Genomic DNA, 23,177 nt, shown 5'->3' with positions numbered 1-23,177 from the left:
ATCTACAATAATCCTGCCAAGTATCTTTCTGATCTGAGCATTCCCTTGGATTATACCGCTTCTGGAGTGGATTAAGTTTCTTTTGGATTTATTTTGGATTAACGTTTTTTCTGCTGTTTTGGGAGTGTTTGGGAGACGCTACACGGAACGATATTGGAACAATAGGAGCGTGGTGCGAACGTGCATGAGACGCAGACTTTACCGTAGGCCTAGACTGCCCCAACGCTCCTGATTTCGTGTATAGAGGGGCGGGTGTATAGAGCCGGCGAGAGACTGCGCCTGATCCCATTGGTTCACCGATCTGTCCGTCAACCCCCGCCCCGTTAACGCAACATTACGAGCGACGCCCACTGCACTCTGGTTGGTTGGGAAGTGAAATACTTCCTCATACCGAGTACACCGACGGGCTGGGCCAGGCTTTTATTTTTTAGCAAAACTAAACAATAAAAGCCTGGAGATCGAGGCTACCGTAGGCCGCTTCATGATCTGTGAATATTTGGACAATGCATGTATTATTTTCCTGTCATTGATTTAAGTAGATATAGGGTTAAACTTGACCACAACTTTTGTGCTTTATTTCTGGCTGTGTTTATCTGCTGTTTATTTATTGAAGTGCGCTGCTTGCAGCCTAATCAATTGGATCCGTAGAGATCATTCACAACCCGACCTCGCGCCAACCACAAAAGAACAGGATGTACAGTATTTACCCAAATGTAATGGATGACCAAAACATGTCTGTAAAGACAGTGTTGATAGCTTGTTTCTTAATGAGAAATTATTTTAGGCTATATTTAAAATTGTTTATTTGAATAATTTCTAATGGTTTTAGATACATTTATGAAGTTTATATTTTGTTTGTCCTTAATGTTAGACAATTGGAACAGTCACAACAGTCAAACTGAGAACATTTAAATGTATGCGGCAAACCTTTTTGGAAAGTGTGTGCATGCAGTGTCCTCAATCTCTCTCTGCGTGTGTGTGTAGAGCACGGGCTGCCCTGTGACACCTCTATTGATTGTTTATAAACTGTTAAATTAGATGTATTTAAAATAGTATTTGAAGAACAAACTGCAAGGTTATATATATATATATATTTTTTTTTAAATTTATAATTTTTATCCCACGATTTTGTAACCCATATTTTTTCACCCAGTGCCAATTGCCTATGTAATCCTGGGCGCTACTCTCCCTCTGCCAGCCTAGGGAGAGCCCAAGCTGAAGCTCATGCCTCCTTCAATGCGTGAGGAGCAAGCAGGCCGCTTCTTATCACCCGACAGGGGGGAGGTTCCCTGGTTAGACGTAGCGCGTGGAAGGAACACGTTATTCCAACCAGTTCCTTTCCTCTCCATCAGGCGCCCTGGCTGACCAGGGGGAGGTAGTATAGTGACCAGGATTACTGCATGTTTTTGTGAGGGTATTAACTACCCTAGGAGAGAACATGCAGACTCCACACAGAAAGGCCCTTTCACCAACCCCACCTAGGGTATGGGCACTGATGACGCGGAGGAGAGAACACGCCCCCAGCGCCCACAGCGCCCCCGGCGGGAATTGAACCCAGGACCTTCTAGCTGTGAGGCGACAGCGCTACCGACTGCGCCACCGTGCCCCTTGCAAGGTTATTGTTAAATGTTATTTTGCACATTTTGACAAAATACATTCTTGAATGATAATCCCATGTATTCCTCAAATACAAAATGTATCAAATTCAGGTTTGTGTGTCTTAGGACATGCCATGGGCTTACTATGGATGTCTGGTGTAATACAGTATTTGACCATGCAGAAATATCTCGTATATGTACTTTGACTCAAGTACAGTTGCTGAGTGCTTTGTCAACCAGTGTTTGTGTTTGCGTGTGAAAGATTAAAAATACTTTAACAAGACAACGAAGACATACAGAGCCGTGGTCAGTGAATTTTATTTCATACAATAACAATGTTACATTATTATGTTACTATAATGATATTTATATAATATATATTTCATGTGTTGTCACCGTCGGGTGGAAACCTTGTATGTATAAAACGGTTAATAGTCTCTCGTCAATACTTTTCAATATTGAAACCCAGAGAAACACTTAGCCACAAAAAAGCTCACAACGTGTCACAATGTGTCAAATTAATCAGCACATTTTTTTGCTACTTTTATGTGACGTTCTTTTGATGAAGTAGGGCATTAATAAGAAAGAAAAAAACATAAAAAGTTGAAATATGTAGATAGGGGAAATTACATTGTCTAAAAGTAAATAATTCTATTTAACTGTTCCATTGTGTTATTTATTCATTTATTTCAATATGGGTTTTATTTATTTATTTGGGGACCAATGATCTTCCATTCACATCTGGCTGACGGAGCATCTTCAGACGGTGGTCCCCAACCCCCAGACCACATGGGGGACCTGGAAAGGAATGTTTAAAAAATATGTATTTGTATGATAGATTGGCAATTTTCACTTATACCTGGGATCCTAGTTTCCTGAGGCACTACACTGTCTCTCTGCATTTGATATATGTGTTTACCCTGCTTACTGTAAGTCGCACTGGATGAGAGCGTCTGCTAAATGCCTAAATTGCATATTGTGGGTAACTACACAACCCAAACCTCTACCAAAATGTCATTGTGCTTTAACCCACTCAGTACGGGAGCACATCTGTGTCACTTTAGATTTATTTGGCTATTCAAAAATAGCAGATATACAAGCTCATAGTGCGGCACCAAGTGCCGCACTATGAGCTTGTAGATCTGCTATTTTTGAAAAATTTTGCAAATCTTTGAATATATATATTCTACAAATGTCTCCTAAATTTTAACAGTTTAAAAAGAAAACGTATGTTGCTATGGCAGTGGTGCACCAACTTTTCCATGTCAAGGACCCCCAAAATGATATGTATTTGGCCGCGGACCCCCATCTCGAAATATGTTGTTCCAGGGACCCCCCAGATGCACAGATCAGAGTTAAAAATGTTCGCTTTAAAACATATATTTATATATTCAAAGATTTGCACAAAGTTTCATTATTTTTCAAAAATAGCAGATCTACGAGCTCATAAAGTTTGTATATCTGCAATTGTTTAATAGCCAAATAGATCTAAAATGACACAGACCTGTTCCCGGTCTTAAAGGGCTAATACAAAATGAATGGCATGTAATGTAAAGGTTTAGTGAACTCACATGTGAGTCGGCCCGGTCCTCACTCATCCAGTCCCTTCTTGGTGGGAACTCCGTCTCGGGTCTTGGCTCGGAGCTTGTTGACCTGGGACTCGGCGATGTCGGCTCGCTCCTCGGCCTCCTCAAACTCGTGCTGCAGCTTGCGGAACTTGGCCATGTTGGTGTTGGCCGCCTCCTCCGCCTCTTCTGCCGCACGCTTGTATGACTTGACCTGCAGGGCGGTGGAGGAAAAGTAACTTAAGTACATTCACTCAAAGTACTGTGCTGTGCTCAACCCGTTAAGAGCGGGAAAGCGTCTGTTCATTTAACCACTTTAACCATCATCTTATACTTTGGCTATTCAAAAATAGCGGATATACAAGCTCATAGCGCGGCACCGAGTGCCGCGCTATGAGCTTGTAGATCTGCTATTATTGAAAAATCTTGAAAATCTTGAAAATGTTTGAATATATATATATTTTAAAGCGAACATTTGTAATTCAAATCTTTGCTTCTGGGGATTCTACAAATGGTCTTCTAAATCCCTCTTATGTTGCTATAATCAGTGGTTCTCAATTGGCCCCCAAAATTACATGTATATGCCGCAGACCCCCATCTCAAAATGTTGTTCCAGGGGACCCCCCAGAAGCACTTTTGAGTAAGAAAAAATCTCTTAAAAAATATATATATATTCAAAGATTTGCACACATATAGCTCGGCACTCAGTGCCACGCTATGAGCTTGTAGATCTGTAATTTTTGAATAGCCAAAGTATAATATAACAGTTAAAGTTGTTACACAGATGCGTTCCCGGTCCGATGGACAAGGAGCACGACAGCGCAACGCGTTGTGAGCTTTTCGATCGGCTATTTCCAGCGAAAGCTTTCCCCACAATAACAGAAAACTGAAAAGACACTAGTAGGCTAAAGCCTACTAGAACCCCATATGGTTGAGCGGAGGATCTCCGCTCAACCATATGGGGTTCAAGTGGTTAAGATGTTGGGGCAATTTGACGTTACTTGAATATGTAAATATTCTATACTTTATGTATACTTCTAATCAACTACATATCAGATATTGTTCTTTTAGTTTTTTCTTTTTACTCCCCTACAATTATTTGAAAACTGTACTCCTCTATCCGAAAGGGATATGGGGAGTTGGGGACATACGTGTTGTGTAGGTATTTTTGATGAGGCCATTTTCAGACAGACCGATTTCTTTGGCGCACCCAGGTCCCCCCTATATAATTGTCCCAAATGTTTACATTGCCAAACACGCTGAGGAAGGCTTGCCGCCGAAACGCGACTGTGTGCACTGTGAGACTGTTTGTGCGCACATGAACTAAAAGCACCAGAAGGACTTTGGAGTGCTGGCTATCACTTCTTTTTTATTACGTTTTTTCCCAAAATTTTCATCCCACGACTTTGTAACCCATTTTTGTCACCCAGTGCCAATTGCCAATGTAATCATGGGCGCTACTCTACTTCCGCCAGCCTGGGGAGAGCCCAGAACTGAGCTCATGCCATTCAATGCATGAGGAGCTAGCAAGCAGCTTCTTATCATCTGACAGGGGGGGGGGGGGCGTAGCGCGTGGAAGAACACGTTATTCCAACCAGTTATAGTCCGGAGGATTGAGGCGATATTTTAGGTGAATCGTTCACTTTTTCATAAAAGCATGAAACTTGGTACACTTCTACAGTTTGGGGCCCTGAACATTTTCAGATATGGAGCCATCGCGAAAACGCCCCCTGGTGGCCATGGTGGCCATTTTACTTTCCACCATTACCAAATAATGTATTTTGCATCATAACTCCTGAACCAAACATATTAATAGACTATAGGTGATGTCTACTCCTCTACTCTATGGTAACTGATTACAATAATATCATGTACAATATCATAAACTGTTCAGGTGAATAGTTAATCAATTCAGTTATGTTGTGAGGTAGTCCGGTGGTTTTGTCAGAACATCTTTCACTTTTTCATAAAAGTATGAAACTTGGTACGCTTGTACAGTTTGGGGCCCTGAACAATTTCAGATATGGAGCCATCGCAAAAAACACTCCCTAGTGACCATGGCAGCCATTTTACTTTCCGCCATAACCAAATTATGTGTTTTGCATCATATCTTCTAACCCAAACATGATAAAACAGAATAGGTGATGTATACACCCATGTTTTGATGGTTAACTGAATTTTTTTTTAATGTGAATCCTTCCAATTAAGTCTGTTTTTGTTTTGTTTTTGAACAGCAGAAAATTATTATAATGGTTCTGGCAACAGATGTAGGCTATATACTATACTGTATGCTTCCATTTACAAATATTTAAATATTTGTATATTTGTATCATTATCACCGCAATGCTGTCGATGTAATGATAATGAATTTATTTGTATAGCGCTTTTCCAAATCAGGTTACAAAGTGCTTTAAAGAGTAAGATAATAAAAAATCAGCATGATAATCATATGAGATAAAACAATTTTATAAGACATACAATAATTTATAAACGCTGAAATTATATTGGAATAACACAGAATTTAATCAATTGTGATCTATAAATTCACAATGCATCTTGATGTGACCTGTGAGCTTGCAGATCGGCTGTTTTCACTTCAATGAAAATTTCATTGAATCTTTTTATACCTTGTGTTTCATCAGGATGGGGAACAATTATTTTAGCACTTAGTGACTGCACCTTTCAACTGAATAGATTAGAACAGGATAAACATCTATGTAAGCACACAAAACAAGTATTATTTTAACGGGACAATTTGATAGTGATGTGTTGAAAACCGGGACATTTTAGTGTTTTAGAGATATTTGTCATGGACTTGGGACACCCAGCTAAAACCTGGGGCCAATAAGCAAATTGGTGATGACAATGATGGCTGCCTTGAAACATAAGGGAACAGTTGTGACATGCATGCCTATCTTTCCTTACCCCTTATGCCTAAACGTATTAGCCATATTTTACCATTTTGGAAAAAAAAAAGTTCAACTAGCCGATCTACATCGTTGTGAGCTTGTAGATTGGCTATTTGAGCTGCCGGTGTTTAAAAATGTTTTTCAAAATTGTAAAAAAAAAGGGGGAACCTCAGGACTTATCTACTGTACCTTACTAACTATTATGTTTGGACTAAATAAATTCTGTCCAAACATAATTGTACACAATATTAACTTTAATATTAGAAAATAAGAAAGGATGTTTGAATGTTCCAGGAACATAGCACGCAGTTGAACACAGGGAGTACCCAACAAGAGTAACAAGAGTACCCAACAACCTTTTAAAAAGTTGACTCTATGTGTGTTAACAGAATAGAAAGCCATGGAACATACAGCAGGACTCTGGGAACATAGGATTGACCCTTCTCAGATATTGTGATTTCCTTTTTTCAACGTCACTGACTAAGTAAGAGTGGCTTATCATCGGTATTGGCTGAGAATGAGGGTGTCTATTCCCAATTCAATGCACTAGAGTCTAGTCCAGGGGTCTAGTGACAAGACCCCTGCAACACCTACCATCATCTCTCAGTACTTAATGCACATCTTAGTTACCCAAGCCATGCTACTCATACACCGAGGTTCTTTGGGATCGAACCCAGAACCTTGTGATCCAAAGGCGAGCGCTCTATAACTGAGCTACCTGGACACAAACAACGTGATTGAATTGACCATTACCTATTCACCTGAACAGTTTATGATGTTGTACATGATGTCATTGTAATCATTGACCATCAAAACATAAGTATGGACATCAGCTATTCTGTATTATCATGTTTGGTTCAAGAGTTATGATGCAAAATACATTATTTGGTTATGGCGGAAAGTTAAATGGCCTCCATGGCCACCAGGGGGCGTTTTGAGATGGCTCCATATCTGAAAATATTCAGGGGCCCAAACTGTACAAGTGTACCAAGTTACATGCTTTTATGAAAAAGTGAACGATTTTCGTCTCAATCCTCCGGACTATTACTTTCCCCTCCATCAGGCACCCTGGCTGACCAGGGGGAGGCAGTATAGAGACCAGGATTACTGCATGTTTTTTTTGTGAGGGTACCTACCCTAGGGGACACGGGGAGAACATGCAAACTCCACACAGAAAGGCCCTTTCGCCAACCCCACCCATATGGGCACTGATGACACGGAGGAGATTATTATTACTTTCTCACTGAAAAGTTTGGGAACCCCTTGCTCTATATACGGACCTTGAGTTGCAGCTTGTCCACCAGGTCCTGCAGACGGGACATGTTCTTGCGGTCCTCCTCCGTCTGGAAGGTGAGCTCCTTGATGCGGCGCTCGTACTTGCGGACGCCCTTGACCGACTCGCCGCCGCGGCGCTGCTCCGCCTCCATCTCGCCCTCCAGCTCCTTGATGCGTCCCTCCAGCTTCTGCAGCTGCTTCTTGCCGCCCTTCATGGCGATCTGCTCCGCCTCGTCCAGCCGGTGCTGCAGGTCTGAGAAGGGCGGTGGGAGTGAGGTATGCGTTTTGTTAAAATGCGTGTTAAAGGAGTATAGTTAACCAAATAATTACTTATTTTTTATCAATGAAAAAGTGAAAAAGAGGCACGCACATCCTGTCCTGCTAGGCTGGGTGCTGGATTTTTTTGTTTTACATGAAACAATAAAATCCACACACCAGAATGCTGCTCCCCTCGTGGGTATTTTTATTGGTAACGTCTCGAACCGTGAAGCTCTTCCTCAGACCTTGTTTTTTGTTTCTTTTTCTATCAATTACACACCCCATAAAGCCTTGTATTCATGGAGATTTTTTTTGTCTTGATCACATGACTATAGAGGTACAGTGTACCGATTTGCATGATGTTTGGACAAAATCTGTAGGAGTAATATAATTTTTTTTTTGTTGCAAAAATCGGCCTCCTGGTGGCGCTATAACAGGCCAATCTGAAAAGTTGCAGGCAGAGGTTTAGCTTTGGCATCCAGGGAGTGTGTGTGCACAGTTTCGCAGTGACCGGGCCAACAGTGCCGGAGATTAGCTGCTCGCAGACAGACGAACACACGGATGGACGGACAGGGTGCAAAACATAGTCCCGGCCATGCCTTTCGGTCTGGCGGAGACTAGAATGATATATTGTTGCGTCATGTAAACACAGGCAAAGGTTACACAGTATTTCTTTAAATTAGGCCAAACGTACCTTTGATGGTCTGCTCCATGTTCTTCTTCATGCGCTCCAGGTGAGCGCTGGTGTCCTGCTCTTTCTTCAGCTCCTCCGCCATCATGGCGGCGTCCGTGATGGCCTTCTTGGCCTTCTCCTCTGCATTGCGGTTTTCCTGTAATGTACAGTAGGCCAGTGGTTCTCAACTCAAAAGGTCACGGTCACCCCCAAATTGTAAAATGTATTTCGCCGCCGACCCCCCCATCTGAAAATGTTTTGTGCCCGGGACCCCCAGAAGAGAAGATTTGTTTTAAAAAATCGATAAAGTATAAAATATGGTTCAAGTGGCTAGACTTATTGTGATTCTATCGATCAGTCACCCCATGGAGACTTGAATTCATGGATATTTTCTTTATGGTTACAGCTAAAAATCTAAAATGACTCAGCATTATGCGTTCCCGGTCTTAAAGGTTTCATGACGTTCAGTTTTACCACACATTAAAAGTCTTTGTCGTGGTCCTTCAAACGTGTATAGAAAGTTTTAACAAAAAATTCCACTCCATTGATCCATGGCAGGTGTTTTTCTCTCACATTTCTAAAGCCTTTTCAACTGCAATGAAAAAAGAAATCTTTGCCTGCGGGTGTCGCTGGTGAGGGATTTTTCCTGTCAATCATCGCCTCTGCTCCGCCCCCCCAAAGGAAAGGATAGGGGAGGGGCGAGGAGGAGAGTGGGCGGGATTAATCGGCTGTGACCTCACTGCCGAAGGGCCAAGCTCAGATTACTTTTCAGCCTAATTATTCAGAAAACCCCAGACCACAGAAAATCCACTGAATGTTCAAAGTTCAGATTGTTTGGGTGTAATTGAGGTCATAAAACCCCAAAAAAAACATTTAAAAAAAAAGTGAAAATGAATGTCATAGAACCTTTAATGGGTTAATGAAACACTTAATTGGAGAAAAAAAAGATCAATAGAATAATCACGGGTAGAAAATAATGGACATTTCCAGTACTAATACCTGTATGGACTCCTCCACCTCGGCCTGCAGGTGCATGAGGTCAGCCTCGTGCTTCTTCTTCTGGTTGATGAGGCTGGTGTTCTGGGAGTGCAGCAGCTGCATGCGCTCGGTGGCGTCGGTCAGCTCCTGCTCCGCCAGCTTCCTGCCGCGCTCCGTCTGCTCCAGGATCGCCCTCAGCTCCTCCAGCTCCGCCTGGATCGAGCCAAGGTTATTACAGCTAGGAGTTTTCCATTCGCTTTCATTCAGTGGTGGAAAAAGTACTCAAATGTTGTACTTAAGTAAAAGTATATGATATACTGCAATATAGAAAATACTCTGTTACAAGTTAAAGTCCGGAATTCAAAATGTGCTTGAGTAAAAGTAAAAAAGTATTGGCATCGAAATGTACTTAAAGCACCAAAAGTAAAAGTACTCATTAGGCAGAATATCCCATTTCAAGTTTTCAAATGTAATCTTTTGAAAATAGCAGATCTACAAGCTTGTGAGCTTGTAGATCTGCTATTTTCAAATGGTCGAAATGTATACCTGTAGGGCTGAAGTGGATATTATATATGTTTTTTGATGATAAAAAAGTAAGTAGTCACTGAAGTTTTCAAATAAATGTAGTGGAGTAAAAGTACAATATTTGGATCCGAGATGTAGTGGAGTAGAAGGAACAAAATTCAGTTCGGTTATTATTTTGTGGAAAAGGTCTAGGCTAGTTTTAGTTTATTTTTGATTAGTTTTAGTGTTAGTTTTTGTTTTTATATTGTAATGTTGGGTATTTTAAGCTATTTTCTACGAAAAGAGATTGAATACTGACAAAGACTAAAACTAAGGACGTTTTCTTAATTTGATTTTAGTTTGTTTTAATTGGTTTTGTAAACACACAATACAGTTTCAGTTAGTTATCATTTTCATTTTACCTTTTTTTATTTTTTTTTATTATTCTGGTTTTGGTTATTTTGTTAGTTTTAGTTAAAGATAACCCTTACCTGAATCAAGTTGTTGCGGCGTTCCAGCAGACCGATGTTCTCCCTCAGGTCCTCATTGCCGTGCGAGGTGTCGTCCAACTGTAGCTGGGTGTCTTTCAGGAAGGCCTTGAGGCAGAGATGCACAATTCATCGGCCACCGTATCGGTATTGAGTTTATTGAGTTTATTTGGCAGATATCTGCAATATCTGCCTCAAAAATGCAATATAGATATCACATCGAAATCAAAATAATATATGTTTTAGCTATGTGAAGCAAAAAAAAAAACGTTTTGTGATTATGAAGGCAGCAGATATAATCAATGTTCTCTGGGAAAGCTTTCAAAGGGGTCAACAAGTTGGAAAAATGTGAAGTAAAAATACTACATTTAAGATAGTTTTTTTCTAAAGTCTGCATCTGCACCTAGAATCGCAGTTACTGTATAACAGGTGTAAGGTAAACCCTACTGGAGACTTGTATTGCAATACTGGTATCCATGGATTTGACCATGCATTGAATCAGTAATCAGATATTGGCTAAAATTTCGATATCATGCATCCCTACCTGGAGGCTCTTCAGCTGCTTCTGGGCGTCGGCTGCCTGGCGGTTGGCTTGGCTCAGCTGGATCTCCATCTCGTTGAGGTCGCCCTCCATCTTCTTCTTAACCCTCAGGGCCTCGTTGCGGCTCCTGGTCTCCGCCTCCAGAGAGGACTGCAGGGAATCCACCATCCTCTGGTAGTTCCTCTTGGCCTGATCCATCTCCTCGTCTCTCTCGGACAGCTTTCTCTCCATGTCGGCTTTCACCTGGTTGAACTCCAGCTGGGCTCGAAGGATCTTGCTCTCCTCGTGCTCCAGGGAGCCCTCTGCCTCCTCCAGGGCTGACTGGAGTTCGGCTTTCTCTTGCTCCAGCTGTTTCCGGAGCTTTTCCAGTTCGTGAGTGCTCTTTCCGCCCACCCCCAGTTGGTCTGTGAGGTCAGAGATCTCCTCTTGGAGGTTCTTGTTCTCCCTCTTGATGGTCTCCAGTTGGTCGAGGGACTCCTCGTAGGCGTTCTTCAGTTTGAAGAGCTCAGTGCTCAGAGAGCGCGCCTCTTTCTGTGAGGCTTCCAGTTCACACTGGGACTCTTCGAACTTCTGTTTCCACTCCGCCATGACCTTGTCAAACGCTCGCTGCTTCTTGTCCAGCGCCGCTGATGCCGCATTAGATCTTTCCAGGTCCAGCATCAGGTCCTCGATCTCGCTCTGGAGGCGATGTTTGGTCTTCTCCATGGATGAACACTTTGCGTTCACGGCCTCAACAGCCTCCTCGGCCTCCTGCAGCCTCTGCACCAGCTTCTTCTTTGCCTCTTCAAGCTCCTCATTCCTCTGGATTCCATCGGTTTCATATTTGGTCCTCCATGTTGACACGTCAGTGTTAGCCTTGGACAGCGCCCTCTGGAGCTCAGCTTTGGCTTCTTGCTCCTCTTCAAACTGCTCTCTGAGGAGATCACAGTCATGGCGGGCAGACTGCACAGCATGAGCCAGTGCATTCTTGGCCTTCACCTCTTCCTCCAGCTGCCTGCGTAGATCCTCCAGCTGTTGAGTGTAGGACATCTTCCCCCTAGTGAGCTGTGACACCAGGCACTCCTTCTCCTCCAGCTGGCGCCCTAGCTCCCCGTTCTCAGTGAGGAGCTTGGCCCTCTGGGTGGTGAAGTCATGGATGCTCCGCTGTGCTTCCTCGTATTTGGTCTTGTACTCGTTCATGTTGTCCTCCATTGTACGACATATCTTCTCCAGGTTGGACTTGGCCTTCACCACGCTTTCCATGTTTGAACACAGGTCATCCAACTCCAGCTTCAGTTCGCTCTTCTCTTTCTCCAGTTTTTGCTTGACGCGCTGGAGGTTGTCGATCTGCTCTCCCAGCTCGGCCACACTGTCTGCGTGTTTCTTCCTCAGCGAGGCAGTGATGGATTCGTGCTGCAGCGTGGATTCTTCCAGTTCCCTGCGCAGCTTCTGGAAATCGGAGTCTCTCTTCTTGTTGAGCTCCACCTGGGTTGACGTGGCTCCACCCGCCTCCTCCAGACGCTCGCTAATGTCCTCCAACTCTCGGGAGATGTCAGATCGCTGCTTCTCCACTTTTGCCCGGGCGGCCCTCTCGGCTTCCAACTCCTCTTCCAGTTCCTCTATTCTTGCCTGGTTTTCTTTCAGTTTCTTCTGAAGCTGAACTCCAACCAGCTGCTCATCTTCGAGCCTTCCGTTCATCTGGGAGCCCTCAAATTCTTTCTTCTTAAGCTTTTCCTCCAGTTGCTGTTTGTCGTTCTCCAGATCCACTAGACTCTCCTGGTTGAGTTTCAGGTCTCCCTCAAGCTTGCGCTTTGAGCGCTCCAGCTCCATCCTGACTTTCTTCTCCTGTTCCAGAGAACCTTCCAGATCATCCACCTGTTGCTCCAGCTTGGCTTTAGCTTTGGTCAATGTGTTGGCTTTGTCTTCCTCGCTCTGAAGGTCATCAAGTGTCTGCTGATGAGCCTCCTGCAGAGCTTTCTTCTCCTTGGTGAGCTTCATTATGTTCTCATCCTGCGAGGCCATCTCCTCCGTCAGATTCTTCACCTTGTTCTCTGTGGCGTGTTTCTCTTTTTCGACCTTGGCCAGTGTCAACTCAAGGTCATCTATGTCTTTCTTCAGCTCTGAGCACTCGTCTTCCAGCTTTCGTTTCTTTGCTGTGAGGTCTGCAGTCATCTCCTCCTCATCCTCCACTCTTTCTGTCAACTCCTTCAACTTGGCTTCCTGTTGTATCTTACTCTTTATGAGATGCTCGCAGCGCTCCTCTGCATCTGTAAGCGTGTCCTGCTCAGACTGAATTTGGAGAGCCAGGTCGTTCTTCTCTTGGAGAATGGTCACCATTTTCTCTTCAAGCTCCTTCCGTCTGGCTTCTGATTTCTCCAGGGCTTCTTTCAGCTTGACGTACTCATCCTTCATGTTAGCCATTTCTTTCTCTGACTCTGCGCTCTTCAACAGGGGTTTGATCTTGAAGAACAACATCATCCAGGGCCAGTTCTTCACACCCAGGAAGGAGCGAAGGTTCCACTGGATAACCATTAGGGCATCTCTGCGCTCCGCCATCTTTATAAACACTGCCCTCATTAGGATAGCCCTGGCATTGGCTTGAATCCTGGTGATTATGCGAGAGAGTTGCTCATCTCGCATCTCCTCCAGCGTACCCAGCAGGCCTGCTTTGAAGAAGACCTTGGTGTTGCCAAACCTGTACTGTGTGTGATCAATGTCCAGGGACCCGAGCAGCTTCTCAGAAGCCTTCTTGCAGTCCATGAACTGACCCTCGGGAACTGCAGAGGCATTAAGGATCCTGTATCTCTGTTTGAAGTCGCCATAGATGACCCTGTTGGGGAATCCCTTCCTGCAGATTCTAATGCCCTCCAGCACGCCGTTGCAGCGCAGCTGGTGCATGACCAGACAGTTGTCCATAATCCCCGGAGTCTTGGTCTCGTTCGGGATGAGACAGCGGACAAAGTGGGGGTGCGTGGTCTTCAGGTTGGTCATCAGCTTGTTCAGGTTCTCCCTGTGAAGAGCGGACACCGTCTGGAAGGAGGATCCTTTCTTCTTGGCTGCTTTTCCGCCTTTCTCGGAGCCCTCGCTCCCCGCGAAGGATGAGAAGAGAATGCTGAGCATCTTCATGGAGGATTTCTGATAAAGGCCGAGGACCGTTTCGTTCAGTGGGTCTTTGTTTTTCACTAGCCAGTTAGTGATGTTGTAGTCAACCGTGCCAGCATAGTGGACCAGGGCAAAATGACCCTCCGATTTTGGCGGAGGCTTCTGAAACATTTTATTCTTGCCCAAATGATTATCGTACAGCTTGGCTTTGAAGGTCTGGTCGCTGGCTTTGGGGAACATGCACTCCTCCTCCAGGATAGACATGATCCCCATCGGCTTCTCTATGAGTTCGATGCAAGCCTGCAGGTCCATGCCGAAGTCGATGAACTCCCAGTCAATTCCTTCTTTCTTGTACTCCTCCTGCTCGAGGACAAACATGTGGTGGTTGAAGAACTGTTGCAGTTTCTCGTTGGTGAAGTTGATGCAGAGCTGCTCAAAGGTATTGTAGTCGAAGATCTCAAAACCGGCGATGTCCAGCACTCCTATGAAGTACTGACGGTGCTGTTTGGTGTCCAGGGACTGGTTGATTCTAACCACCATCCAGTTGAACATCTTCTCGTATACGGACTTAGCCAGAGCTCCAAGGGAGTAGTAGACTTGATCTACACCCTGGCCTTTGGTGACATACTCATTTCCTACCTTGACCCGGGGATGGCAGAGTCCTTTGATGAGGTCAGCAGAGTTCAGCCCCATTAGGTAAGCTGACTTATCGGCGGCCTCGGTGCCATCAGGCTCGGCCTGCTCCTCGCGTTGCTTCTGCTTAAACTTCATGTTGCCGTAGTGCATGATGGCGCCGGTCAGCTTATAAATGGACATCTTCTCCTCCGGAGTGAAGCCGAGCACGTCGAAGGCGCTGTCTGTGGCCATCAGCTCCTCGGAGTCGTTGATGGACGCCACCGTCACCTCTCCCTGGGAGATGTAGCTGTAGTCGTACGGGTTGTTGGTGATCAGTAGCTGGTCCAGCAGCTCCGGCTTCTGATTGGACAAGATCTGGAAGAAGATGTGGTAGTTCCTCTCGGCCTTGAGCTGGAAGGTGATGCGCGACTTCTCCAGCAGGTAGGTCTCGACGTCGGCGGATGCCAGCTTGCCGCTCATCCCGAAGTGGATCCGGATGAACTTTCCGAAGCGGGACGAGTTGTCGTTCCTGATGGTCTTGGCGTTCCCGAAAGCCTCCAGCGCGGGGTTGGCCTGGATGATTTGATCCTCCAGGGTTCCCTTACTGGTGTCTTTCTTGGGTCCTCCTTGGGCGATGGAGGCCAAATACTGGATGACTCGCTTGGTGTTGACTGTCTTCCCAGCGCCGGATTCTCCGGTGATGAGAACAGACTGGCACTCCCTGTCGGCAGTGGTGGAAGAATGAATCAGATTCTTTGTTTTACTTAAGTAAAAGTAGCAATACCACAAAAAGGCCTGTATTAAAAATGTTACTTGACTAAAAGTACATACTTTAAGTACAAACGTAAAAGTACCCAAATGTTTCAAAATGTGGGTACTTTTACGTAAATATTTTCGTATAAAATAGGACATACTTTTATGTTTTCTAAATCCGCAAATTAACTGAAGCTGTCAAATTATTGTAGTGGAGTAAAAAGTACAATATTTGCCCCTGAGATGTAGTAGAGTAAAAGTTAAAGTATTGAAAATTTGAAATACTCCAGTAAGTGGAAATATCTGAAAATTGTACTCAAGTACAATACTTGAGTAAATGTACTTAGTTAGTTACTTTATACCACTGGTAATTACATCCACTGGTAATTACATTTTACTTGACGATTATTCGTCATACAAATAATTGCGATTAACAATTTAACTGTGTTTTTCCATTGAACATTGGAAAAAATAATGACATTTCTTTTTGGGTTTTAGGCTTTGTAAACAAAAATTGCACAGGGCAGGTATGGCAAATAACTTAAACATGCAAAGATGAAAATGTCCGACAATGACTGGTACCAATAGTCCAAATAAATATAAATAAAGTACTATGACCAAAATAGACCATATTAATGATGTTATACTCAAAATGTGTTTAAAAATAGTGATCATAGCAGCTCTACAAGCTATTGTTTGAAACGATTAAAAAATAAATAAACGCAGATACAATTCTGATGACTATCTCAAATAATTGCGATTATCTCAAATACTTAGGCGATTAAAGCAATAATTGTGACAGGCCCACCTGTCGGTCAGCATGTACTGGTAGGCGTTATCGGAGATGGAGAAGATATGAGGGGGAGCCTCGGTCCTCTTCTTCCCCCGGTACGCATTCACCACCTCAGAATCAGAATGAAATGTACGGTATGGTCACATCACAGGTTTACAGGTGTAACACAGTGGGTGGAAAAGGTAGCCTACACACATATTTTACTTAAGTAAAAGTATCAACGCTGCAATGTAAAAATACTCTGTTACAAGTAAAAGTCAGAACGTTTCACAAGTTTTCAAATGTATACAAATATTTTGAAAATAGCAGATCTACAAGCTCACAATGCGTCGCATCGCGACGCATTGTGAGCTTGTAGATCGGCTATTTTCAAATGGCCGAAATGTATAGGGCTGAAGTGGTTAATGTGTGTTTTGTAATAATAATCTAAATCTACAAAGTAACTAGTAACTAAGGTTTTCAAATAATTGTAGTGGAGTAAAAAGTACAATATTTGCCTCTGAGATGTAGTGGAGTAGAAGTAAAAGTACTGGAAATTGGTAATACTCCAGTAAAGTAAAAAATACCTCAGAATTGTACTTAAGTACAGTACTTGAGTAAATGTACTTTGTTACTTTACAGCACTGGGGGGGGGGGGGGGGTGGTGGGGGCAGGGAGACCAAACGGTAAAGAGAAGGTTGTTGCCTTGCTGCCGTGGACACTTGTGATCTGGATCTATGTCTATGTTTTGGTTTGATGTACTATGTTTAATGCGTCTTTTTTTCTTTTTTCTTAATCTGCTGTTGCACAAATTGCCCAGTTTGGGACAAAGTAAACTTGACCTTGAAAGACAAACATGTCAGGGATAGGCAAAAATCTACGGTATCTTCATATCATGAAGATACATTTAGGATTCAATACGATTAGACATGTACATGTACATGTCTAATGTGGGTCCTTGACATGAAAACGTTTGAGAACCACTGATATTATAGCAACATACGTTTAAAAAAAAAACTGAATTTAGAAGACTTGTAGAATCCCCAGAAGCAAAGATTTGAGTTAATGTTCGCTTTAAAAAAAATATATATATATATATTCAAAGATTTGCACACATTTTCATGATTTAAAAAAAAATAGCAGATCTACAAGCTCACACATGAGCTTGTAGATCTGCTATTTTTGAATAGCCAAAGAAATCAAAAAATTACACACAGATGCTTTCCCTATGTCCGGTCTTAATGGGTTAATTTACGGGGAAAAAAACACTATAGAGGCTTCTGCCCGACATAATACATAGAATACAATACAAATACAATACCTCAGCATCGTAGACGGGCAGCCACTTGTAGGGGTTGACCGTCACGCAGAACAGACCCGAGTAGGTGTAGATCATCCAGGCCGCGTAGCGCTCTTTGAGGTTGAACAGCACGGCCGGCTCGTGGAGGAACGTGAACATGGCCATGTCCTCGATCTTGTCGTACTTGGGCGGGTTCTGGGGGTGGACGTCGGTGTCTTTGACGGTCACCGTCGTGCCGTCGTCTTTGTCCACCGTCGCCTTCCCCGCCTCTTTGCTCACGACCTTCCCCTTCCTGTATTCGACCGTGGCGTCGACGACGAAGCATTCCACCTTGATGTCGAAGGCTCTGGTCTGGGCCTCCAGGCGCTCCTTGTCCGACTTCCTCAGGAAGGGAGCCGCCTTCCCGAACTGGGCCATCAGCATGTCACCCATGGTGCTGGAGGTGGAGGTGCAACGGACTCAAGAACTATCAGCTGGAGAGGAGCAGTGGTGGAAAAAAGGACTCAAATGTTTTACTTAAGTAAAAGTATCAATACTGCAATTTAGAAGTACTCCGTTACAAGTAAAAGTCCGTAATTAAAAATTTACTTAAATAAAAGAACAAAAGTATTGGCATCAAAATGTACTTAAAGTACCAAAAGTAGAAAGTACTCATTACGACAGAATGTCCCATTTCAAGTTTTCAAATGTATACAAATCTTTTGAAAATGCGACGTGATCTTGTAGATCCGCTATTTTCAAATGGCTGAAATGTATATAGGGCTGAAGTGGGTAATGTGTGTTTTGTAATAATAATTAAAATCTACAAGTAACTAGTAACTACAGTTTTCAAATAAATGTAGTGGAGTAAAAGTACAATATTTGGATCCGAGATGTAGTGGAGTAGAAGTAAAAGTATTTCAAATTGGAAATACTCAAGTAAAGTACAAATACCTCAAAATTGTACTAAGTACAGTACTTAAGTAAATGTGCTACTTACTTTCCACCACTGGAGAGGAGTCGGAGTAAAGATTGATTAATTGATTGATTGAATACTGTATTGATGTATTTTTTTTAAAGGTGCAGGTAGTGCAACCAGTAAAAAAAAAACAGCAAATGAACGACACAAAATCCATTAAACATGCAACGCTCAAACAATTGGACAAAATAACTACACTTATAGAGAAAATCTAAATATAGGTACTGGTTAAATTCATGAATTTAGACGATCCGATGGTCAGTGTTATTATAGCTAAAGCCGCACTATGTAACTTTCCTCTTCTATCCCAGATTTGAACCCGGTTTCCTGCGGCGCAAGTGCTGAAATGTTTACCACTGAGCTAATAGAGCCTGCCTGCTTGCTCAGGAGAGCACCTTTGGCACGGTCTAAATGTCTCAATAGAAGAGCAGGGAGACACAATACAACCACCCCAAGTTATATTGTATTAACATACTCTACCATACAGATTGTATAAGTTATATTGTATTAACATACTCTACCATACAGATTGTATAAGTTATATTGTATTAACATACTCTACCATACAGATTGTATAAGTTATATTGTATTAACATACTCTACCATACAGATTGTATAAGTTATATTGTATTAACATACTCTACCATACAGATTGTATAAGTTATATTGTATTAACATACTCTTGTCTCCCTGCTCTTCTATTGAGACATTTAGATCGTGTCAAAGATTCAATTTATCCCCTGAGCAAGCAGGCAGGTTCTATTAGCTCAATGGTAAAACAAATTCAGCTTTGCGCAGGAAACCGGGTTCAAATCCAGGGTAGAAGAGAAAAGTTACATAGTGCAGCTTTAAGAATAAGCCTTATAATAATAATAATAATAATAATAATAACAATGACAAAAATAAAACAGCAATAAGCTGGAGAGGAATGAGAATACGGGAAAGCAAAGAGAAAAAGAAGGAAATAAATCAGACACTGGAGAAAAAACTTAACATGCAGAGGAGAAGCAAAAAATGTAAGATACAGTATCTACATTATACAGTATACACATATAGCCTAATCCATGCAGATGGCATAATCGGAGCAAAGTTATGTTTACATAAAAAGAGATAAAATCATATGGAGAATTTGTCCTTATGTTTGTCTTTGTCGATATTTCATACAAAATATTTTGGGTGGATGTGAAATCTTTTTTTCCCCAATATTTTTAGCTGTGCCATGTTTTAAGCGCTGTTGTCAAAAATGGTCAGCGATCTTCAAAAATAGTGAAAGTAGCAGATCTACAAGCTCACAACACTCTTGTAGATCGGCTACTTTCACTATTTTTTGGAGCAATTTTTCTCACCCCTGACTACCCTACATTAAAACAACAACAACAAAAAACTAACCAAAACTAACTAATGAAAATTAAGAATAAGCCTTTAAAGAAAGTAAAAAACGAATTAAAAATAAACTGAGATCGAAAACAAGAAGTCAAAATCAACGTAAAAAGTAATGAAAACATGCAAAGCAATAATAACCTTGGTGAAGATGTCTGTGGCTGTGAATGTGATGGCTGACAGTGCAGCTCCTCCCTGCATCTGGCTCTTTATATAGACCAGTGGTGGACAGTGACTAAGTATTTTTCACTTTTGTACTTTTACTTGAGTACTGTTACTTAAGTACATTCTTGGAGTGTTTGTTTGTTTTTATTTTTTTCACTCATTTCAATTAGAAATATTGTACTTTTCACTCCACTACAAAGGAAGTGACAATTGGGGCTTAAACTTGCAAACATAGATCATGAATTGACCACGCGTTGTAGATCGACTATTTTCACTATATTTGAAAATGTCAGTTTTTTAGTTTTTCCTTTGGAATGTTTTACATTTCAATATACAGCAGCAAAGCAATGCACACACAAAAAAAATAACTGTACTTTTGAATAGTTGAGTGTTTACTTAAGTTTATACTTTGTCCACCCCTGATAAAGACTTTGTGAGGACCAGCTTTAGAGATAGCAGATAGAAAGTGGAAACTAAATGTGTTCTCATATGCAGTCGTGGAATAAGTATACTCAGATGTTTTCCCTAAGTTAAAGTAGCAATACCTATACACACACACACACACACACACACACACACACACACACACACACACACACACACACACACACACACACACACACACACACACCGTTACAAATTGAATGCCTGTATTCTAAATGTTACTTGAGTAAAAGTACTAAAGTATTGGGATCAACATATACTTACCAAACGTATATATATATATATTTTTATAGCAGATCAAATAGTGAGCTTGTAGATAGGCTTTCCGAATAGCCAGAGAATAAAGTAGCTGTTAAGTGGCTAAACTTTAGTTACTATTTACTTTGCATATATAAATAATTATATTATAAAACATACATTAATCACATTAGCCCTATTTGAAAATCCGATAAAGCCGATATACAAGCTGATATACTGTACAAGCTCACAATGCGTCGCATCGCGACGCGTTGTGTGCTTGTAGATCTGCTATTTTCAAACATTTTAGTACTTTTACTTTTGATGCCAATACTTTGAGTACTTCTTCCACCACTGCTACAGAAACAGGAGATAGGCTCCTGACCTAATGGGCCTCATGGCTCGGCAAGGCTTACTAACTTTACGGTACTTGAGTAAAAGACAAGTACTTACTCAAGTTACTTCCCAACACTGCTGATTGCGTCAAAGGGCAGATTCAGGACCTTTGGCTGTCGGTGTCCATTTTGGGCAGCTGGCGTGCGTACATTATCTTATCTCAGTACTCTTACCCTCCTTGATTACATTCCAAACACCTCTGCATTTAGACTGCTGCATCCCATATTGTCACTGCACTGGCAGGTGGAAACCAAGGCCATTTCATTCCTCTTTTTAAGTCATACATGGACAACTGGCGGCCCCCACCTTCACTTAATGAAGGTTAATATTCTGATATATTATTGATTTCAGCTGTTACAATTCCAAACATGCAAACATGACCCGCTTTAATTCCTTCAGTCTATGTTAGCAGCTTAATGACTAGAATTACAATTCTATTGTCTTTTTTATGTCCAATGTATTTGTATTTAAGTTCATAAACATAAGTATAGCTAAATGCATTTGAAATTTAATTAAATTGTTACTTTTCAGGATTCCAATTCAAATATGGCAAAAAAAATATTCGGTTTTGAGCTTGTAGATCGGCTATTTTTGCTACTTTTGTGTGACATAGAATGGCGAAGTACGGCATTGATTTACAAAGAAATACGGAGATAACAGGTGTCTGCCCGACAGTATGCAATGTGGCCCTCTGGAGTGAGTGTGAAAATATGGTGGCCCTCTCCATCATCAAAGCTGCCCACCCCTGTTTTAAGTGAAACATGTGAAAAAAGAAGCTCACAAAAACACTTGTAAGATTGGCTATGTTTTTTTTTGTTGCTATGTTGAAAGTTAAAGTGAAAGTGGTCAACGCCTATGTGTCTGGGTTTTATAAATATTAAACCAATGCAAAGAAAATGAACAAAACCCACTTGCAGCCAAGCATAAAATGACTTGTCTTAGTTCGACTGGATCTCTTCTCCACTAGTCCCTTTCTAGCATTTTAGTCTAGTTTTTATTTGTTGACGAAATCCTCAGTATATTTAGTCATAGTTTTAGCCATCATAGCATAGATTTTAATTTGTTTATTTTCTATTTATAAATGACAGTTGGACTTTTTGCACTCAATGAGCCTCCAATCTGTTTTATATTAGTTTAGTATTATGTATTAATATATGTTCTCTATTTATACTCGTCATAGATGGAGCATTTTTAGCAGTTGAAAAGCTGACACCTATTTCTCATTGGCTGTCCTGGCTGTCCTTCACTACTTTAAGCCAATGGGGACACTTCCCAGTTTAAGCCAATGGACGGCCCGTCCTTCGCAGCACCCGCCTCCCCTCGCAGCACGTCCCCTCCCGAAGGCAATCAACGCTCCTTACACTACTGCATCTTAGCCTCAGGCTACACCGCTACAGAGCTGCTAAATTGTGGAGATTTTAAAAAAATAATAATTTTATTATTTAATTATTTAATATAATAATACATTTATAATTTATCTTCTGAATAATACCAACTTGCAATGTCAATCATACTTAAACGATGTAAAGCAAAAATACGCATTTTGAGTGGGAATGCAAGGAGATATCTGTCATGGCCAGAGCGCCTCTCTCACACTCTCACACTCTCTCTCTCTCACACACACACACACACACACACACACACACACACACACACACACACACACACACACACGTCAGCTCTGGCGAAAACAGCCAATCTACAAGCTCACAACGGCTGCATGCATCCCATCCGCGATTATAGCCTACGTTTGTTGTTGCTTTTCCTCTGAAGGCAACGTTGCATTCAACTGTCTGCTACATGCTAACCGTAATAGGCTGAGAGTCATAAAGTCATAAAAAGTCAGCCAGCGGAGAATCTACTAATCATCTGTGACAGCCTTCTACTGAGCGTTATGTTCTACACGCTCATCACAATAGACATCGCGTCTCCCTTCAGTGTTGATTTAACTCTGAGGAGAAGTGCCCGTCTTAGCTGTGATGACATGCAGTGGTGGAAAAAGTACTCAAATGTTTTACTTAAGTAAAAGTATCAATACTGCAATGTAGAAGTACTGTTACAAGTAAAAGTCCGGAATTCAAAATTTACTTGAGTAAAAGTACAAAAGTGTTGGTATCCAAATGTATTTAAAGTACCAAAAGTAAAAGTACAAAAATGTTTGAAAATAGCGGATCTACAAGCTCACAACGCGTCGCGATGCGACACGTTGTCACATTTATAATGCATTATAATGCATTATAATGCATTTATAAGGCATTACAACACTTATAAATGTTTATAATCATGA

The 23,177-nt window shown here is 41.9% G+C and overlaps 1 protein-coding gene across 1 annotated transcript; it reads right to left on the bottom strand.

Moving 5' to 3' along the window:
* Nucleotides 1-2,172: 2,172 nt before the first annotated feature.
* On the bottom strand, nucleotides 2,173-22,941 carry myh6 (myosin, heavy chain 6, cardiac muscle, alpha). The gene is made up of 10 exons (XM_080453773.1): nucleotides 22,896-22,941; nucleotides 17,332-17,812; nucleotides 16,047-16,141; nucleotides 10,793-15,206; nucleotides 10,252-10,356; nucleotides 9,278-9,469; nucleotides 8,300-8,435; nucleotides 7,353-7,600; nucleotides 3,170-3,377; nucleotides 2,173-2,396 (listed from the first exon to the last, which is right to left on the bottom strand). The coding sequence occupies exons 2-9, from the start codon at nucleotides 17,740-17,742 to the stop codon at nucleotides 3,189-3,191; spliced, it is 5,790 nt and encodes a 1,929-aa protein (XP_080309899.1). The 5' UTR covers nucleotides 17,743-17,812; nucleotides 22,896-22,941; the 3' UTR covers nucleotides 2,173-2,396; nucleotides 3,170-3,188.
* Nucleotides 22,942-23,177: the final 236 nt, after the last annotated feature.

The sequence above is a fragment of the Gymnoscopelus braueri genome, assembly GCF_963280865.1.
Source record: "Gymnoscopelus braueri genome assembly, chromosome: 16".
Taxonomy (NCBI): domain Eukaryota; kingdom Metazoa; phylum Chordata; class Actinopteri; order Myctophiformes; family Myctophidae; genus Gymnoscopelus; species Gymnoscopelus braueri.
The sequence above is the reverse complement of the archived record's forward strand: the minus strand, read 5'-3'. Positions and strand labels throughout refer to the sequence as shown.

Bases quoted from the DNA above. Each gene is read 5' to 3' on its own strand.
- myh6 (XM_080453773.1), bottom strand. From the start codon at position 17,742: ATGGGTGACATGCTGATGGCCCAGTTCGGGAAGGCGGCTCCCTTCCTG. The intron at 16,142-17,331 runs GTATTGTATTTG...TCTGATTCTGAG, and splicing joins TGCCCGTCTACGATGCTGAG to GTGGTGAATGCGTACCGGGG. The intron at 9,470-10,251 runs GTAAGGGTTATC...GGCTCGATCCAG, and splicing joins GCCGCAACAACTTGATTCAG to GCGGAGCTGGAGGAGCTGAG.